Below are 21,133 nucleotides of genomic sequence, written 5' to 3'. Positions count from 1 at the left end.
GTGATAGCAATAAGTTCAATATTTCATGTAGCCATGTAATAAGCAGGATAATGTTCAGTCAGGAGGTCATTATCATAAAATAAACCCATTCAGGGTGAGTATTCGATGTTTATTTTGCGATAAAGACCTGCTGGCTGTACATTATCACTTACATAATCAATATACAATCAATACAACCAACACAGACTTCTCAAATCAGTCTCTGTTGTTGTATTTCTACCATCTGCTCTAAATACATAACATATCCAACATCAGTACATCCATATAAAGGAAAACTCATTTTCCTGCAGGAAATACATCTTTGAGCTTGTGAATTTAGCATTTGATTCTGATTCCGTTGTGTAGTTTGATTTTGGATATGGATATAAATGATTTTTGTGAGACACTGGCTGTAAATATAGTCTGTTTGTTAGCTAGACTAGTACTTCAAAACGTTGGGGTTGAGTAGTGTGCTTCTCTGCCATTAATAACTAACCAACAATATTCCATCAACTGACATTCAAGAAATCACAAGATCAGGGAATGACTCAGTCAAAATTGTCCTTCTGTCTGGCTGAATGTGAGTCACAATGCCCAGCGCAGGTGTGTGTTGTCAAAGGGTTTAATGGTGTGGCAAGAGATGCAAACAGTGCGACAGAGTTGTGTATATTCCCAGTGTGAGGTGGAAACTCCCACTAAGACTCATCTGGGTGTAGGTAATCCAGCTGCATATCCTACAGCCATATGTACATAAACAATAAAGACCCACATGCTTCACTGAGTCTTATATATTGGAAAAAAGAAACAAAGTTCTGCTTGCATGAGGCTGTCTTCTGTCATAAAAAGTTAGCTGATTGGGAACTGATTCAGTCCTTCGCAGTAGACAGCAGCATGTCATCTTTCTTTGAAATCTGGCTCAAACGGGGGTATAAAAAGCTATTTTGTGCGCTCGGGACTCGGGAAGGATAATATGAAGCAGAGTATGTTCTTTTTTTTTTAAACGTTTTCTTAAAAGTTGATCCTCTTTTTTTGACAATGTGGCAATATGAATGCTAACCAACCTATAATGTACAAATCCTGCTTGCTTTTTATCTATCAGCATAACATATGGAGTGTCACATATTGTTTTGATAAGATTAGCCGGCCTCTCAGATGTACCCTACCACATTGGGAACCATCCAAAGCAATTAAAGTGGTAAACATTTGTCAAACACACATCAAGGTGTTTCTTTAGAGTAAACTTACAATATGCAGTGGTCTTGTTAGTTCAGTTGATGTTGTTGTGAAACTGAAACTACTGACAGAAACTATCTCTGCAAAGACAATAAAGTAACAAATCACAAGTAAACAGAGACAGATTCTAATAAATTGGCCAGGACCTGTTGTTCCAGAGATTACTCACACTACTCACTAAGACCAATTACCTACTCATAAATGACTGTGTCATTCTCACCTAATTGTTTGTGCTTGATCATCGTAATAATTTGCTTTATAGTATAACATCCCTCCAGGAAATTAGAACAGCATTTCATGATAATAAAGAGAAAGATTTTGAGTATGGAAAATTTACTCAGCATTGTCAGTGTGAGCACAGGCTGATAAAGAAATACTGAGATTAATTAGTGTGTTTGAACTGTCCTCATTCAAATAAGAAAAAATAAAAAACGTTATTTTCATTACACTTTATAGCTTACTTACAGTGCACAGCATAAATGAGTACACCCCCTCTGAACAAATACAAAAGATGTATTTTTTTTATGATCACTAATACAATTCATGGAAAGCTGGCAAAACTAAAATGTATTAAACATATACATAAACAAAACTGAGAAATATATGTCGTTAAATAAGTAAATTAGCTAATTTTGTTTAAATTAAGGATTGCAGAAATGAGTACAACCTAGATTTAATTCAACAAATTTATAATATTCTAGCACTTACTATGCCCTCCATAATTTTGAATATACTGCTCTGACTGTTCTTGGCACGGAGTGTACAAGTTCATGACAAATCTGTCCTATTTAACTCCTGAATGATGAGCTCCTTAAATGCCCTGATCTTTAATAAGTGTTGCTCAACTCGTCTCTACAGAATCCCCCACAGGTGCTCAAGAGTGTTAAGACTGAGTGCAATACATGTCCACAGAAGGTTTTTCACCTTGGGAGAATGCACATCCTCATTGTTATGTTAAAAAATGCCCAACAATGCAGGGAATGAGGAAAGGGTAACATCTTCTGTTTCAAGTTTGTGTATTAAATTACACAGTGGTGTGGGAATTCATGACAACATTGATACAGCATAACTCCCTCACACCTTCAGCACTCATACATCCCTGTATAAGAGCTTTACTACCTTTACCTTTTAACTTTACTATGGGAACCAGGCACTTCTCACTGTACTCCTCCTCTAGCAACACCATAACATTTTGGATGCTGTTAGATCCAAAATGATTGATTTGGTCTCATGAGACCAGAGTATTGATTTCCAGAATCTATATTTTGTAAATATGGGCTTTGGAAATGGCTAACTGACTTTATTGTGCTTTGGCTACAGTAGGTAGTTCCAGTGAGAACATCAACCATGCATGTAATTTCTGCAGGCTGCATCTTACTTCTGTGAGATAAACAGGCACATAGCTTTTGCTGGCTCTGAGACACTTGGTATTTCTCCTGCTCTTTGTCTAGCAAAAAAATCCCTCATCACTAAATGAAAGCTTAAAATGAAGGCCTGATTATTTGAGGGGCCTTGTTACAAGTCCATTGTTTTTGAATTTCTGTGTTACTTTTGCTATTTTCACACTTAAAACAATGATTTGGTAATCCTCTTGTACCGCTGTCCTCTTTTGTGCTCAGAAATAAGTCTCCTGACAGATCTCTCCCAAGTGCTTCCATTGTTGTCAGCATTAAGTCTGAGAATGATTCAGTGGGCTATATGACACTTTTAACTGTCAAGAAATTACTTCTCTTTAAATGTTTTGGTTCAACATACTTACCTGTTGATCAAACATTGCCTTAAACTTACACCAGACATTTTTTATTTTGTTTTACTTAGTAACTTTTAGGAGGGTGTACTCATATTTGCTACACAACATTTTATCACCTTGATAAGAAAATCTTATTTTCCTGAATAATTTTGACATGCTTCTTTGGTAATTGATTAAGCAGACTTGCTGGAGCATTATATATCTAAAGAACCCTAACATGTCTTCTAAGCATTTGAGTAATTGCTGACTTTCAGAAGTTTCAGAGGGGGTGTACTCATTTATGCTGTGCACTGTATATGGCTCAAAAATATAATAGTGGAATCGTTTTTCTGAACCTAGTTATTTTACAACATATTTTGGGATTAATTTGTGGGATAATACAACAGGATAATAAAACTTACATAAAAAATCTATTTAGAGGCGTTTTCTTGCGTAAGAACAATGCTGTTGTGTACATATCTAAATGTCTAAAAATTGGACTTCTGAATAAAAAAAGGGAAATGGGGGTGTCTCTCCATTTTTTGGGAGCTATTAAAACATTCAATTTTGAGATGAGGCTTAAAAACATTTTAACACTCTATTAAATGGAAGAAGTATGTCATGTTTTCACAGGTGGTGATTCTGAGTCAAGCTGACTTTTCTATCAATGACTTCCCCTGACATTTCACATTTTGGTCCTTTCTGGGAAATTTAACAGCCTCTGAAAACTCTCTATTAACCCTCTGTAATGTGTGAAACACTAAAAAACACGGTCAGCATTTATGCAACCATAAGGAGTAATTGGATTTATCATACAAAGCATATGAATTTTTTTAATGCAAAATCATTTAATTTCTTTTTTTGCCAGCCAACCACACGCTGACACAGGCAGAACATGCAAACTCCACAGAGAAAGGCCTCTTGGCTCAGCTAGGACTTGATCCAGGGACCTTCTGTTTGCAAAGACAGTGCTACCAAATGAACCACCGTGCCACCCATTAACAGCTATTATTCCAGTGTACTGAACTAATGCATGATGAATGATGTGATAAAAATAGTCTTCCTCTCTTTAAAGGTTGACTTATCACATTTAAATGATGTAGTTTTCAGAGGTTATAAGTGCATTGCGGGATGTGTATCAGAACCATTCACATGATCAGTCTCACATTTTAATCAATATTTTTTTTTTCCATTAATAGAAAACATAAGATTAATTATATATTCAGAATCTTAAATCATTATTAATACTAACTTTAAATGGCAATCTAAAATTTTTTTCTAACCTCTAAAAATGGCCCTCACTGCCATCAAAAAAAAAAAAGCACAAGCACTAATGCAAAGTGATAATTAGATAGTGTTTATCACATTCAGTGTCATAAAAAACATGAATCATTCTGCTTTTTTTCTTTCACACTTTAAAAAGTGCGTAAATGTTAAAAATAGCATGGGTGAGAGACAGGGTTATACTCTCTCTGCACTCTTACTTACTACAGCCTAGTTCTTATGTGGGTTACCATAAAAAAAAGGTGTGAGGCAGGGGAAGGTTAGAACCTTTAAATTCTCAGCAATAATCAGCCATCACCTGCTTCCACACATCTGAGTTTAATGGCATGCCGTGTCCCTTGTGAGTCACTGGCCCATTTGTTTCAGACTGCGGAAGAAAAAAAAAATCAAATGCGTGTTCACTGGAGTCACATCATTAGGGTTTCATGTCAGGCTATTGGGAAAAGAGGTGTCACTGGTGGTAATGGATTGCATTTTCACCTCCAACCCTTAGCAAGTTCACTTCGCGTCCTCACCCTCTCCCTCCCGACCGGAAAGTGTGAAGGAAACAACCCTCCTCCCACAGGGAAACTCATTGATTTCCATGAAAGGGGGAAAACAAGATGAGGAGAACCTGATATAAATCTTTCTATTCTAAAAAGTTGATTTCTTTACTGATGTACTTATGTTTAAACAAGCTTTTTTAGAGTAAGGCATGCCATTGACTCTGAATGAAAGTGACTCAATTATCTCTTAAAAAAATTAATACAAACCATAAAAAAAAAAAAAAATGCAAAGCAAAATTTGACTAAAAAAGAATTGCACAATTCCACATAATGTCATAACTGACAAGTATTGGCAGTTTACCATATTGTCTGATTTGACTCACAAGATATGATCTTTGAACCTGACCTTTCTGCATTTAACAAACATACGGATCATGATGCAAGGAACATATTAGCTGTATTAATTGCAATGGCAATTAAATTTGTACCATTATATATATGTATATATGTATTCTGACATTGCTTTGAACATTACACAGAATGAAGAATAAAGACAAATAATAATAAAAATAATAATAATAACCTACAATAGGATAAAGTTCAACACTAACATTTCATGTGAAATCCTTTAGGAAGCCAAACGTGACAGCAACTCTCCTATTATTATTAGCATGTGATTGTGAGTGTTGTCCATGGTGCTGAACGCTGCAGTTCACAGAAATTTGACTCTGCAAAATTTTGGCAAGTGTTGGCAAGTGAAAATTACTTTTCCATAGGCTCTGTTATATTCACAACACGCGCCATATTTGCAGATATCGACAACGTCGCAATGTTCGCTGGACCTGAATGGAACGCAATAAGTCATTAGCACACGACAGCCCGTCCAGCCCTCCCATCCGCGCGATATAAAAACAACATCTGACTCCCCCAGTCCTAGTAGATGTACGCGCATTGAGAGAGAGAGAGGATACACCGACAACGTTTAGAAATGTCCAGTTTAAGTGTATCCAGTTTTTGTCACTGTGGATTCCTCACGTACCTTGTGCTGTTCTCTTTTTACATTTCAATTACGTCCTCAGTGAGCCTTGACTTGACTGAACTAAGAAACAAAGTTGCAAAGATCAAAGTTAACCCGAGAGGAAATTTATGGGCAACAGGTGAGATGCATACATGACTTGTTATTGTGCTACATATAACGTGACTTATACCTAGAGAATAGAAACAGAAATGTGATTTGACACTTAAGGTCATTTTATGGGGAAGAAAAGTGTCGTGGACAGCGAACGCTTGCCGAGCGAGGAGGATTCCACCATGAAAGCCATCGAGGCTGCACTGAGTCGCCAGCAGGTCGAGCCCGCGGACCTCTACCAGGAGATGCTGAAGATCGCGCTTCAAACACACCTCGACTCGCAGGAGATCCGCCCTAAAGTTCCGGTAAGATCCGAGACTGAATTGGTTATACTTTACTCTGGTCTGAAATAACTGATGGAACATGAGAGGGAATATTCTTCTGTTGTAAATACTTTTCATGAATGATGTGATTTAAAATAATTTGCTTGTTTGGTTTAAAATGTCAGTTGGGCAGTTCTGCATGATAATCACAGATCAACAATTGATTCATATGAACTGTTTCTGGTTGTTCTAGGTGACTGCAATATTAATGAAGATATTAGAAAGCTACATCCAAGACAATTAAAAATGATGATGACTTCCGTTGCCTGAAATCTTCAAAGGTTTAATTCACATGGAATTTGTAATTGCTTTTTCATCAACTGTAATTTGTTTCTTAACTAAACCTTTTATCCACCTCCATGTCACAATAAATGCAACAAGTTATACTTGTATATTTATTTTTAGAGGATGTCCAGAATTGTATTATTTTTTTCAATAATTTGTATTAAATAAAGACTATTGGTGAAGTCAGTTGCTCCTGCATGCAACTACAATGTTAAAAGTGTCATAATTTGTATCTAAATTTCTATATAACGTTCAGTGAAAAAGCATGTATGTGTTAAACAGATGAGTGGTTAGGTTTAGAGAACAACATTCTTGGGGATTTCATTGATTATTAATGAGATGTATTTGTAGAAGTTATTATTTAGACTAACAAATGGTGTTTTATGAAAACTAAAAAAATATATTGTACTTTACAGAAAACATTAACAGGAAATTCAAAACATCAGTGAGGAAAACAAAACAATATCAACTAAAAAAGTAATTAATCTGTTGTGAGTAGGGCTGGGCCAAAAAAATATCATGATAAATGTCAAATCTTTATTTCTTTCAAGTTTAAAGGCAGATTTTTGCACTTGAGTAAAAATTGCAAAACAGTTAATTGTGGTTTTAAACATCTCACAAACCTGAGGCAGAATATTCAATAAATTTTTAATTTTTTCTACATTAAAATACGCACAAGTTAACTTATGTAAAATCATTTTTCAGTCTTTTTTCCTTAACAAAAGAAATATCTTAGCTGCTGCACTTCTTAGTTTCTGCATGTTCTGACGGGTGATATTGTTTCAAATGGTTTGTGTTGCCTGACTTTGATGGCACATATCTTCGTCATAGTTTGCATTGCAGGCTGCAATATTAATAATATTACGTGTTTTGTCTCTTAGAAATGTGCATTTGTCAGTAGCTTGAGTTAGGATGCAAATGTAAGTTTATGTTAATTAATAAAAATAGTAACATCTGTAAAAATTGTAACAACCTCATTTTTATAGGGTAAAATTTAAATATTCTGAGTATACTTTTACTGTATACTGTATACTTTTATTAAAATTACCCATAATCATCCATGCATTTAGATGGGTTGGATAATCACAGGTAAAACCACACATATAGCACCTCACTACCACGGTAAAATGTAACTATATGGTATTTGTTATGGAAAACAACAGCCTATACATTTAGTATAAATACAAATGCATAAATGCTATAGCTTAATAACAAAGAAATACTGTAATTATATTCTATTACTCATTTAATACATGTCTACATTAATGTTTATCATTTTATTGCCCAGCCCAAGTTTTGAGTATATGTTTACATTTTACAAACATCACACACACAACAGTAGACAAAAGTGGAAATCTAAGACAAACCTCGGCAATACAATTACCTGGTGAATGATTTAATCATTTTTTGCACATCATAACTAGCCTAGATTTAACAGTTACATGAACAAACTATCAAAATCCAAATTTCCAAGCACTACAGGATGACACAGTTATAAATGTAGTAAAATACCAAAATAGTACACATAAGAATAAGGCAAGGTGAAAACTGACACATTGTTATATAATATTTTTCTTGCCCTGAGAGCTGAATCTAATGCTTATACAAACATGTGCAAAGGGTGATACCTGAATTACCAAATACTTAACTGGTACTATATATCTATAATACTTGCCTTTTTAGTCTGTGTTTCTGTCAGTGTGAAAATCAGTTGACCATCTTCTCTGATATAAATTTATTACACAAGCTCATCATCTTTAGACAAATACAAATGACATGTTCTCCATTTATTCAATATAATACTTTACATCATAACATTATACTCTTTCCTTCTTCTTTTTAAAAAAAAAAACATGACCAGATAACCAAAGAAATGTAGTACAAATCTCATACATTAACAACAATGAAGAACTGAAATTTACATTGTAGGCTTATTTTAATTTTGAACTGGTAGGCTATTTGACTTTTGAATTGAGTAGCAGTAATGGTTGTAAATACTGTGCAAGAAGCCTGGATTAATTTTGTATAACAAGAAGATGAAACTTTTTAAAATATATTTTGTCCATCTATTGTCTTCAAAGAATTGGCCTACACATCATTTTGCCATTGATACTGATAACTATAGCATATGAATCAGATGTGACCTAAAAATATGTCATTTTCTATGACTAAAGACTAGTACATCACTTTCATACCTCTACTACCACAACAAATTGTTGAGATGGGTGTGCAAAGACTTCCCATATAGCCTATTTTCCTTAGGGGGCGTTTAGACTCGCTGTTCAATTCATACATTTTTTTTATAGTTTTCAGGAACACACGCTGGCGCAGTTTCTTAATGCCAATAGGACAGTTAATGATGTCCAAAATACGACTTTGGACTGTGTATTACAGCGTCTGTCTGCCTTCAGACAACAAACAGCGAACAAATCGCTTTATTGAGGTCAGTGGGACACGTGACTGCCGCTGTCCAGTTGGATGCTCTGTTGACTAGCGGAGCTTGACAATCGCACGATATGCATCTGCTATTAACGTAAATTTCTCTCCCTGGATTAAAATATTTACTCTAGCCTCAGCGTGATCATGGGACAATGTGGTGTTATTTCTTCGAAGACGGTTTTAGTCTTCCTAAACCTGATATTTTGGGTAAGTTGCCTACAGTAGCCTATAATAGCTTGAATGCAGTGGTTAGTGGGCACTATGGCTCTGCAGGGATACACGACCTACAGCGAATAAGCTGTTGTTTACAATCTATAATAGACAGGCTTTTAAAGAAATCTATTATGATTTTTGACTCAAAGCGCCATTAAATGAATCCAAGCGCTAAATTGCACCCGGTGAATTTAAATAGCTTTCTGTTTTGTCCTCTGTGTGTCATGTTTGTAGATTCAATCTATCCATAAAATAAGATCCATATATCAAATAGCCTAATATAAGATCAGCTAAAAAAGATTCATAATATCTGTAATGTCTTAATGTTTGCAATTGCAAGGAAAATCAATACTATACAATATCGTTGTGTAGGGATTTATGTAGCAGGGATAATTGTAACAATTTTTAGGTTTTGTTTATCAATTCTGAAACGTGTAAAGCTTTTCTTTTCCTCAAACATCTTTGAGATATTATCAGTCATCACCACTGTCAATTAAATTTTTATCTTAATCGAGTCTAATAATGAAACTGGAAGGCTATATGATTGTGACACCCATATTTAAGCCTATATAATTGGTATAATATTATGCTATTTATTATATATAATATATAAATATGGTGGATTGTGATTAATAACAGTAAAATTAGTTTGTCAATACGCATCTTAAAAACTATATAGGCTATTATAGTAACTGCGTAATAGTAATTGTGACATAATTTTAATAAAACTCCATTTTAATAAAACTTTTAAATGGTTATGAACATCAGTAAAATACAACAGTATTTTAAAAACTAGCCCTCATCCACATTTTAGTGGGACCCTCACAGGCTTAGAGGCAACTGATACATTCAGACAGACATAAACAATGCAGGTTGTTTGTAATATTGCCACTAAATTAGGCTAAAAAACAACACTTGTTGGAGAGATAACAGCGTAAAATGATGCCTGATTTGATATTATGCAATTAAAATGACAATCCCAAAACAAAAATTACAAAAGGAAGACGTTTTACTCTCTCAAAACAGGTTTTTATATTGTCTGCAATTTCAGAACCACTAACAATATTTCTGTTGCACTCTTCCCAGGCTGCCGCAGGTATACTGTGCTACATTGGGGCCTATGTTTTTATCACATATGATGATTATGATCATTTTTTCGAGGATATCTACACTTTCATCCCTGCCATGGTGATAATTGCTGTGGGCACGCTTCTTTTTGTCATTGGCTTCATTGGCTGCTGTGCCACCATTCGAGAAAGCCGCTGTGGCCTGGTCACGGTAAACTCTGACACCGCTCACTTTCACATATACAGTAGCTTTTTATTTGGAATCTTTCATGATTGCTCTTGTCTGATATTTCTGCAGTTCTCAGCAGTGCTGCTACTGGTCTTTGCCACAGAGGTGGTTGTAGTGGTGCTAGGGTATATTTACAGAGCCAAGGTTGGAAATATTAAAATGAAATTTACATGTAGGTAGTTTGAAGGTGTCATTGTTAATACACTGAACATATTTCTTCTTCTCCAAAAGGTTGAGGCTGTGGTGAATCACTCTATTCAGAAAGTATATAATGAATATAAAGGCACCAACACAGATGCTCCCAGCAGGGCCATTGACTATGTGCAGAGACAAGTAACACCATCAGTTCCTTTGTCTCTCTTTTTTCATAATTTTTCCCCCCTAATTCTCTCTAAACATCTCTTCTTACAATCTTTCACTTTTAGCTCCACTGTTGTGGCATTCATAACTACTCTGATTGGATGAACACTCACTGGTTTATTGAGTCCAAAAACAATAGCGTTCCAGTGAGCTGCTGCAAACCCACCGTCAGTAATTGCACTGGGACGTTAATGCGACCAGGAGACCTTTACCCAGAGGTAACACCCTCACACACATTCTCCTAAAGTCTTAAACTATTAAATGACTTATTTAGTATAACTGAACCTCTTGTTACAGGGCTGTGAAGTTCTTGTAGTAAAGAAACTTAAGGACATTATGCTGTACGTCATACTGGCTGCATTAACATTCGCTGCCATACAGGTAATGTAATGCAGTTGAGGTCCAGTGCAGTTGTCACACACTTTAGCAGTAAGGACAAGGAGTGTTAAATAATGGAAACATCTTCAAAGTAACCTAATTATTACATGGACATGAAAGATTGATTTCAAATTATTTTATAATCTTACCTGAGTATTGTATTAAGCCAAGACATAAATACTATGTACAAAACAATCGGCCTAGCATTAGCAACAAGACTTCCTCTGAGGTCATTTTCAAAACAATCTATAACTGAGACGCTAGATGGCGCCATTTGTGTTAGTATGAGAGATATGAGATTGAGTTTGCAGTGTGATACTAGACATGAAAGTAACGCAAATCATAACGGAGATAATAACAGAGCCGCTTACCTTATACATTTGAAATCGTATAGCCCCGGCTATATTTGACGGATCCATTTGACCGTCGGACCAGCGAATATCCAAGTTGAATTTTTCACTTCTAAACGCTTTTCCATTTAAAGGGTTAGTTAACCCAAAAATACCTAAAATTATGTCGTTTATTACTCAGCCTCATGTCGTTTCCACACCCGTAAGGCCGTTCATCTTTGTAACACAAATTAAGATATTTCTGATAAAACCCGATGGCTCAGTGAGGCCTGCATCGCCAGCAATAACACTCCCTTTTTCAATTCCCAGAAAGCTACTAAAAACATATTTAAAACAGTACTACAGTGTTTCAACCTTAATATTATAAAGCGACAAGAATACTTTTTGTGCGCCAAAAATAACAAAATAGCGACTTTATTGCACAATATCTAGAGATGGGTGATTTCAAAATTATGGTTCATGAAGCTTCGAAGCTTTACGAATCATTTGTTTCGAATCAGTGGTTCAGAGCGCCAAAATCACATGATTTCAGTAAACGAGGCCTTTGACGAGGCTTCGTTACGTCATAAGTGTTTTGAAACTTCAATAGTTCAGGTGACTTTGGCAGTTTGATGCGTTCAAACCACTGAATCAAAACAAAAGATTCATAAAGCATTGAAGCTTCATGAAGCAGTGTTTTGAAATCGCCCATCACTAAATATTGTGGAATAAAGTCGCTATTTTGTTATTTTTGGCGCACAAGAAGTATTCTCGTCGCTTTATAATATTAAGGTTGAACCACTGTAGTCACATGAACTGTTTTAAATATGATTTTAGTAGCTTTCTGGGCATTGAAAAAGGGAGTGTTATTGCTGGCGATGCAGGCCTCACTGAGCCATCGGGTTTTATCAGAAATATCTTAATTTGTGTTCCGAAGATGAACGAAGGTCTTACAGGTGTGGAACGCATGAGGCTGAGTAATTAATGACATAATTTGTTCATCATTTTTGGGTGAACTAACATGTTTATTTAGAGTTCATTGCAGCTATTTTCTTTTTATTAGTTCTTTAATCAAAACATGGTTGAACATTTATGTACCCTTTAATTAAAGTGTTAGTTCACCCAAAAATGGAAATTCTGTCATTAATTACTCAGCCTCATGTCGTTCCACACCCGTAAGACTTTCGTTCATCTTCAGAACACAAATTAAGATATTTTTGATCAAATCCGATGGCTCAGTGAGGCCTGCATCGCCAGCAATAACACTCCCTTTTTCAATGCCCAGAAAGCTACTAAAAACATATTTAAAACAGTTCATGTGACTACAGTGGTTCAACCTTAATATTATAAAGGGACGAGAATACTTTTTGTGCACCAAAAATAACAAAATAGCGACTTTATTCAACAATATCTAGTGATGGGCGATTTCAAAACACTACTTCATGAAGCTTCGAAGCTTCAGTGGTTTGGAGCGTGTGTCAAACTGCCAAAGTCACATGAACTATTGAAGTTTCAAAACACTTATGACGTAACAAAGCCTCGTTTAGTGAAATCATGGGATTTTGGCACTCTGAACCACTAATTCGAAACAAAAGATTCATAAAGCTTCGAAGCTTCATGAAGCAGTGTTTTGAAATCACCCATCACTAGATATTGTGGAATAAAGTCGCTATTTTATTACTTTTGGCACACAAAAAGTATTCTCATCATCGCTTTATAATATTACGTTCTCATAATCTTTTGTCATCGCCCTCAATGTAAATGTATGTCTTGACCACAGTTTCCTGTTCTCTGCAGATGCTTGGGCTGCTGTGTGCATGTGTGGTCCTTTGTCGCAGAGGTCATGACCCTGCCTATGAACTGCTTGTCAGCACGGGTATAGATGCCTGAGTACTGCATGGCATCATGGGAATGGCTGGTCCTCCCAGCCAGTGTACTGTACACATTTAAACTAAATCAGGCTACCACTTTTCTACACTAGTATTAAATCAATACCTTTTGTTTGACAAAAAAAGAAAAAAGGGGGGGGAAAAAAAGCTTTGAGCTGGTTTGATTGTGAAGATAATGTTCCTAAAATTAAGAAGTATTGGATTGTTCCTTTATTTACAGCACTAGAGTCTGATGAGAAGAAAGTCATCATTCAGTTATTATATTGTAAACATTTTACACTAATTGATTCCATGTGTCATGGTAATGTGATATTATGTTTTATTACAATGTTTGTTTAGGCCAAAGAAGCTCTAGACTGAAGTCACTGGTTGACATAGTTCAGTTTTTTTCCTACATTATTTACAGTATGTGTTGTAGAAGTAATCCCTTGTAGTTATAATGAAGAAGAAAGATTGTTATATAGTTGTGTTCATTTGAATTATTTTCAGGCAACTCTTCTTTCCTCTCATTCAGTGTTCACATTTACCTTTAGAGAAATATCATGATACAAACTAAAGCATCAGGCAGCAGCATTAAACTTGCAATTAAAAACAAGGTCGCATAACATAAAGTGCAAATTACACTTGCAGTCAAGTATTTGGCAGTAAAACATAAAAAGTGTAAAGTTGAACAAAACAATGATTGCATTTGTAATATAGAATTGAGCTTTTGAAAATTCACAATTTTTTTTTTTTTTTTTTTTAACTTTTGTGGAATGCCTGGGAACAGGAAACAATTATTTGCTTGGCTAAAACCTGAGTTTACATCACTGAATAGTGAACAGTGATGTAACTTAGAGTATATTATCTCTAAAAAAAATAATGATTATGTATACAAAACGTACATGACTGTTTTGTAGTGTGTGAAGATAACCTTTCAAATGATCTTTTCAAGCATCCTTGTTCTTTGTAAGAGTGACATAGTGTCCCTCTTACAAAGGGTCAAAAACAAAAGGGTCAAAAACTCATAAATGTTCACTGACATTAATGCTCATTCAGTGCTCACAATGTTCACTGGCATGAAGATACTCATGGGTCATCAGCACATGACACATTTTTACAATATTTGACAAATACATGCTTTTCATTTTCCCAGCATAATGCAGTATAACAATGTGTATTTCAAAGTACTGTAATGTATGTGGATCTGGGTCAATTAAATAAATCACTGAACTTAAAATGATCTATTAAGTGATTGTTTTTTTTAATACATTTTATTGCTTATTGAAATTAAAATAAAACTCGGAAAAAAACATTTAAGCATGCTGTCTAAAATGTGATTTTCATCTATTGCACAAGGTTCCTCTAAAAGCCAATTGACAAAAACTCAGGCTGTCTGGAAATCTTTTGCGCATGACTAAAAAAAAAAGGTTTTCAGTGCTTCTGTTTATTATTGAGTATATTTTTCAAAACAACTGATTTTCAAATTTTCTTTGCTTTATACTGAACTAGTATATACTCAGACTGAAAAGCATAGCTTCTAAAAGTACAGCAAATATGACAAATACAAACTCACTAAAAGTATAGTTTGAAAACAAATGTATGTTTCAAAGTGATGTATCTTCAGGTGTTTTCCCCCCCAATTTAAACAACTTAAACATATAGCATATATGAGACATACAGAATGCAAATACAGGAGCATAAGTATTAATTCTACATAAATTTTAGACATTATGTTGTGCTAATTCACGTTGTTTTTAATTAAAATAAAGGGCTACTTTATTTCATAATTTATAATGTCATCATTTTATCTGGTGCTCTTCTCATCGCCTCTGAAGAAAAAAAAAACAGAAAATACTACATTATTTCAGTATATTCTACTGCATTATATTTGTAATGGTATGGCATTTTCACAGTATGATAACCATCTCAGAAAATATCATGAATTGATATTAAACAATCTATTATTATTATTATTATCATCAGTTAAAATGACTGTTAAATTAAAGGGTTAGATCGCCCAAAAATGAAAATTCTGTCATTTATTACTTACCCTCATGTCGTTTCACACCCGTAGAACCTTCGTTAATCTTCGGAACACAAATTAAGAAATTTTAGTTGAAATCCGATGGCTCCGTGAGGCCTGCATAGGGAGCAATGACATTTCCTCTCTCAAGATCCATAAAGGTACTAAAAACATATTTAAATCGGTTCATGTGAGTACAGTGGTTCAATATTAATATTATAAAGCGACGAGAATATTTTTGGAGCGCCAAAAAAGAAAAAAACCCGATTTAAAAACGGAACATAAATGAATCAGCATGTCGAATCTGCTGTTCGGAGCGCCAAAGTCACGTGATTTCAGCCGTTGGCAGTTTGACACGCAATCTGAATCATGATTCGATACACTGATTCATTTGTGCTCCGAATCTTCCTGAAGCAGTGTTTTGAAATCGGCCATCAAATAAGTCGTTATTTGGGGCTGGCCAAGATGGCGTCCGATACAGACAGAGTATTTTGTTGTTAGAGTTTATTCTCGTTTTTCACACACAACTTTACAGACTTTTTAACCTGTGTACAGCGTATAGCATTGAATAATGGAGATGCAAATGTGTAAATTAACAGTCTTCAACCTTTAGAAATAAGTATTTAGAAAGGTTATACCAACGACCGAAAGCTGCGCAGTTGAGAGATAGCCTAGCTGGAAACTTTTCCCCGTGAGTGGTTTGCTGTAATGGCCGAAAGGAAACGAGGGAAAAATACAGAAAAGGGAAAATCTGGTTCAAGGAAAGATCGTTCTGGTGATCACGCTGAAAATCAAAATAACATCGTACAAATACTGGCGGAGAAAATGAATCAAAACACTGAATCCCTACACCAAGAGATCAAACAAAACAGAGAATGCATAAACTCTTTAAAGGAGGCTACCGATTTTCTCTTCAAAGAGATGCAGGATGTTAAGAAAGACGTTGTAACTGTTAAGGAAGTGAACGAAGAACACCAGAAGAGAATATTAGAGCTGGAAGAAAGGGTAAATGAGGCTGAAAGATACCAAAGAAGATGGAATCTAAGGCTTTATGGTCTGACAGAACAAGAAGGAGAGAATGTCAAACAACGAGCGATTGACATATGCCGCGCTGTGGTACCGGATGCTGCAACTTTCTTCATCACATTGACATTGTACATCGAGTCGGGAGGAAAACTGCAGAGAAAGTTCGACCGGTCATCCTGAGATTTACAGCGAGATCAACCAAGGAGCTTCTATGGAAAAATTCGAAGGGATCAGAATATCTTCATTCCAGAAAGTTAAGGTTTGCAGAGGATCTAACAACGAAAGACAAAGACACTCGCAACAGACTTTGGCCTCAAATTGATGCTGCGCGCAAACAAGGGGAAAAAGCATTTTTTGTTGGTGCTAAAGCTATAATCGACGGCAAAGAAATCCGTGGATAGCCAAATTGGTGATGAGGTTTCATGTTTCTTGAAGGAAATATCCTTTATATCTTTTCTAGAAAGTTTCAAAGTAAATGCAACATTACACATTTATTTTTGAGTTGATATAACTTGGGCCTTATATATGCTGAGCATTTGTTTATATGCTGAATATGATGATGTAGGGCTGGTATTTTTGTGTTATTTAATTTTTATTTCTTTTACCTCCAGTTGAAGATCGTTGTATTTTTGGTGTTATACGACACGCGATTATTTAAGTTATTAATGTAAAGGTTGTTCTTGGGTGAACAGAAAGCACTTGTCTTAGTAGCTTATTAAGATAGTATGTCTCTATGTTTATATTCGTTCAATGTTAAGGCCATTCGTGATTTGTTAAAGAGAAAGGCAATTTTTTTATTTCTTAAAAGATTTAAGGCTGACTTTTATTTTTTACAGGAAATTCATGCAGTAACGTCTGACTTTATTTTTTGGAAAAATCAGTGGGGTAGTGATATTTGGTTGGCATATGGGAGTAATAAATCCGCAGGGGTTGCAGTTTTGAAAGGCAATTATAAAGGGAAAATTCTAAAAAGTAAAGCTCACTCTGGTGGAAGGTGGTTGATTTTGGTTGTAGAAAATGAAAATAATGTCTTAATTTTGGGGAACATCTATGGTGACAATCATACCTTACAAAATCGGCTGTTATTGCAAAATTTTAGGGAAGAAATAATGGATTTCTTAAAAATATACTCTAGAGCACAATTGCCGTATCATCTGTATCTGTATACCGCTGAGCCGTTTCGGCTGTCATAAAAACGGGCTGATGACTTCCTTGTTCTATGAAGTCCCTCCTTCAGAAATACGTAACGAGTTCTGATTGTGCCAGCGGTTCCTGTGTTGTTATTCGACAGCTCTGAGCGCTCCTTGCCCGGAAAGGTCACGCCTCTTACCATAACGTGGAGATGCACGCGCTCAGTGTTATTGTAAACATGTCTTTAATTTTACCCTATCAATTTGAGCCAGAATCAGACCCGGTGATTGGACTGCGGGATGAAAATAACAGCGTTTCGACGACATGGCGACAAACACACTCTACAAACGCAACTCTTGTGTATTCCTGTGGGCGGAGGTTAGTCAAAAAACTGTTTTAGTGACGTCATTAAAGAAGGAAGTAGAGGGATGTAGTCCAAACTGGCCGTTCGATGTAGGCGACTTCTGTTAAATAAAATATCTCGCTTGGCATTGAACTTTGAGCTTTAAAATTTTACAGATTTTATTTATACTCTAACAACAACATTACACACTAACTAAAGTTTGAAACATGGGATCACAAAGAACGGGACCTTTAATATTGAACCACTGTACTCACATGAACTGATTTAAATGTTTTTAGTACATTAATGGATCTTGAGAGAGGAAGTGTCCATTGCTCCCTATGAAGGCCTCACGGAGCCATCGGATTTCAACTAAAATATCTTAATTTGTGTTCCGAAGATTAACGAAGGTCTTACGGGTGTGGAACAGCATGAGGGTAAGTAATAAATGACAGAATTTACATTTTTGGGTGAACTAACCCTTTAATGCAAACAGGTTTTTTGGTTGAATAAATGCTTTTTTATAACAAACTTGAAAACTTTATTTTGACGGGTTGAAGTGAAGACCTTTGAGTTTCAGAGTGTATTTGACAATGGTTTTTCTCAAATAAAATTATGAAATGCTCATTCAGCATTCTCTCATAGCAGCTCTTGTGATGTTCATGTGTTCATGACATGTCCTATAGGCGCTGAAAACGCATACTTTATAGATGAAACATCCTGCTCATTTACACAGAGACACGCAGAACAAGCGGATTCTATATTTATAAAGCAGTCTTTTTGCGCTTTAATATTCACAGACCATGTCGCGATTTGATTTATTGTACAGCTCTACTTTCAATTTATTCATACTGCCTACTGTAAATTCCATTTTTTCTATATCCAGAGTATTCTCATACTGCAAATTTTAACTTATTTTTCGACGGTGGATAGAGATTAGAGATAACAGCCTCTGTCTCTGACATTTTCTTCACTCTACGTGTGTGGAGCAAGTTGAAAGTCTAAGCAGTCAAGTGGAAAGAAGTTGCTTATGCCCAGGTGAGATTCTCCGTCTGATTTTTTTTAACAGTAGATAAGCAAATGTGCACGATATGATAACCGTAGCCTATAGTCATACCGGTAAACCATTACAAGTCTAATTATATGAATATATATTAATGTTAACTTTAAATGTGCCAAATGCATGAATGTGTGTGTCTTCAAATATACGTTAATTTTATTTACAACATAGATTAAACATAGACAATGAAAAATGTGTCTTCATTAATATGAGCAATATATTGATTGAAACACAAATGTATGCTTTGGTTCTTACCTTTCTCTTTAGTAACATAAAAAGTTAAGTTTCTCTGTACAGTTTCTGTTCTCCCAACTTTTAGCTTGCAGGTTTCGAGATCCACAGTAAAGAGCATTGGCAGGGCATTCTGGCAGCTGGACCAAATTTCCCAGAGATTCCCCACTCACCCAGAACCAGGAACCCGACAGGAAGCGCAAACCTGTCCACACACTGGGGGTTTGAGTGACTGCAGTCTTGTTTTGGGCTTGTAAGAGGTGTAAACTGGTTGGCAGACAGGCTAAGCCAGTGTGTTTAGTCTTGCAGTATTCAAACGCTTCCTCCCAGGTCTTGTTCTCCCTTACCAGAATCAGTTCAGGCACCCACTTGTAACAGAAAAAAGGCAACTTTTGATCACAAGTGAAGTCCTTCAATTCACCAGTTTCAATCTTGCCACAAAACTCAGTGTCTGGACTACTTGGTTGACCACTTTTCCACTTTTGAAAAGTTTCTTCGCTTCCATCACTCCAGACCCATTTGCCGTTAGCAGAGGGCTTCCTCAGACCAACCCAGCTCTCTGTGCTCCTCTGACCATATGCATCGTTATTGAACCTGTTTAGTTCCTCTTGGCTGTCTATAGTGGAAAGGTCGACATAATTCTCACGACAAAACTTCTGAGCCTCGCTCCAAGACACAACATTACTATTAAAAATGTGTTTCCTGATCAAAGTCAGCTCACAATGAGCTGAGAGGAAAAAAGCAACCCATAAAATCTTCATCTCTTCTGTGGAAAGCCAGTGAGTAAATACAGTCATAAGGCAGACTCAGTAAATATATATAAATGCTAATTTCCAATTTGTTAGTCAGCAATGTATGCAAATATTCACTTGGTCAAATGTCACAAACACAGAACAAAGACTGACTAGACTGACAAATGACTAATCATTTAATACATTAGTTCTACTGAAATATAAACAAAGGAAGGAAGGAAGGAAGGAAGAAAAACAGAAACTGACCAAAACTTTGGTATCATACATGGGTTATGCACAAAATATACTGTAACAGCAGTTTTGGCAATAATGAGAATCCATATTTTAAAAGATAGGATATGCACACAATGGCATGTGATTGTTAAAATCATGTAAATAAATTATTTCAAGTTGTCATTAAAATGACACTTTTAATAAAAAATACACTATAAGCCATCTGTACCCAGTTTTTGGAAATCCCATGTTTTGCTATCCAGGATCAGGAAATCCATCTTGTGCTGGTTTTTCAAAACAAAATAGGATTGGATCACTCTGATTCAGATACACACTTTTCCAGATTACCAAATCTTGACTACCAGTGCTGAGGTTACATTTCACACTGTAGGCTGCTAGAAAAAAAAAACAGGTAAGAGTCAGAGTGGGTCACTTTAAGTGTTTTTTATATAAAGAGAAGGAAAACAAAAACAAACAAAAATCCCCTTCCATTTTCAAATTCCTTTAAACAATCAGAGCCCTACGGAGGCACTAAAGGGACCTGGTGATGAAAAAAAAAAAGAAATCAAAGAAAAATTATATATTTTATTATATAATTTATATATAGTTATGGCAAAAGTTTTGCATTCATTCAATGATTGTGCCAATGTAGTAGACTGGGTAAACCCAGCCTGATCTGCCGGCAATTTGATTTCGCCCGGCAACTCAGTCTGGAAACCCGTACATTCATTTCTACTGCTTCTGTTACACTTTTGCGGGAACCAATCACAGACTGGCTTATCCACCTTGCTCGCTATTGGCGGGTATAACACGATGACGATAGAGAAGCGACGGCAAGCACGACCGTCAATCCAATTCCTTTTAACCTCTCCACGATGCTGAATGACTTCTTTAGTTTAGCAAACAAATCGCTCGACTGGGTGTAAATACCACTCACTTTCTTTTTTTTTTTTTGCACAACCTGCAAAAATCGCTCGATGCCATTGCTGCTTCTGCAAACCGCTGATCAACGCTACAAACC

The 21,133-nt window shown here is 35.7% G+C and overlaps 3 protein-coding genes across 3 annotated transcripts; 2 read left to right on the top strand and 1 right to left on the bottom strand.

Annotated features, from left to right (window-relative positions):
* Positions 1-5,399: 5,399 nt before the first annotated feature.
* On the top strand, positions 5,400-6,650 carry nmbb (neuromedin Bb). Its single transcript, XM_048183349.1, has 3 exons — positions 5,400-5,867; positions 5,957-6,144; positions 6,356-6,650. The coding sequence occupies exons 1-3, from the start codon at positions 5,699-5,701 to the stop codon at positions 6,404-6,406; spliced, it is 408 nt and encodes a 135-aa protein (XP_048039306.1). The 5' UTR covers positions 5,400-5,698; the 3' UTR covers positions 6,407-6,650.
* A 2,108-nt stretch (positions 6,651-8,758) lies between these two features.
* On the top strand, positions 8,759-14,573 carry tspan3b (tetraspanin 3b). Its single transcript, XM_048184295.1, has 7 exons — positions 8,759-9,093; positions 10,186-10,377; positions 10,465-10,539; positions 10,627-10,728; positions 10,821-10,973; positions 11,053-11,136; positions 13,260-14,573. Exons 1-7 carry the CDS (start codon positions 9,031-9,033, stop codon positions 13,350-13,352), a joined length of 762 nt encoding a protein of 253 aa, XP_048040252.1. The 5' UTR covers positions 8,759-9,030; the 3' UTR covers positions 13,353-14,573.
* A 46-nt stretch (positions 14,574-14,619) lies between these two features.
* LOC125264700 (lymphocyte antigen 75-like) lies at positions 14,620-20,783 on the bottom strand. The gene is made up of 2 exons (XM_048184294.1): positions 19,172-20,783; positions 14,620-15,162 (listed from the first exon to the last, which is right to left on the bottom strand). Exon 1 carries the CDS (start codon positions 19,942-19,944, stop codon positions 19,180-19,182), a length of 765 nt encoding a protein of 254 aa, XP_048040251.1. The 5' UTR covers positions 19,945-20,783; the 3' UTR covers positions 14,620-15,162; positions 19,172-19,179.
* Between the last annotated feature and the right edge of the window lie 350 nt (positions 20,784-21,133).

Source organism: Megalobrama amblycephala, linkage group LG3, assembly GCF_018812025.1.
Source record: "Megalobrama amblycephala isolate DHTTF-2021 linkage group LG3, ASM1881202v1, whole genome shotgun sequence".
Lineage (NCBI taxonomy): Eukaryota > Metazoa > Chordata > Actinopteri > Cypriniformes > Xenocyprididae > Megalobrama > Megalobrama amblycephala.
Note: the sequence above shows the minus strand (reverse complement) of the source record. Positions and strands in the feature narration are given on the sequence as shown.

Excerpts from the sequence above, each read along its gene's own strand:
- nmbb (XM_048183349.1), top strand. The coding sequence starts at position 5,699 with ATGTCCAGTTTAAGTGTATCCAGTTTTTGTCACTGTGGATTCCTCACG. Across the intron at positions 5,868-5,956 it reads AGGAAATTTATGGGCAACAG|GTCATTTTATGGGGAAGAAA; the intron begins GTGAGATGCATA and ends TTGACACTTAAG. Across the intron at positions 6,145-6,355 it reads AGATCCGCCCTAAAGTTCCG|GTGACTGCAATATTAATGAA; the intron begins GTAAGATCCGAG and ends TGGTTGTTCTAG.
- tspan3b (XM_048184295.1), top strand. The coding sequence starts at position 9,031 with ATGGGACAATGTGGTGTTATTTCTTCGAAGACGGTTTTAGTCTTCCTA. Across the intron at positions 10,378-10,464 it reads GCCGCTGTGGCCTGGTCACG|TTCTCAGCAGTGCTGCTACT; the intron begins GTAAACTCTGAC and ends ATATTTCTGCAG. Across the intron at positions 10,540-10,626 it reads GGTATATTTACAGAGCCAAG|GTTGAGGCTGTGGTGAATCA; the intron begins GTTGGAAATATT and ends CTTCTCCAAAAG.
- LOC125264700 (XM_048184294.1), bottom strand. The coding sequence starts at position 19,944 with ATGACTGTATTTACTCACTGGCTTTCCACAGAAGAGATGAAGATTTTA.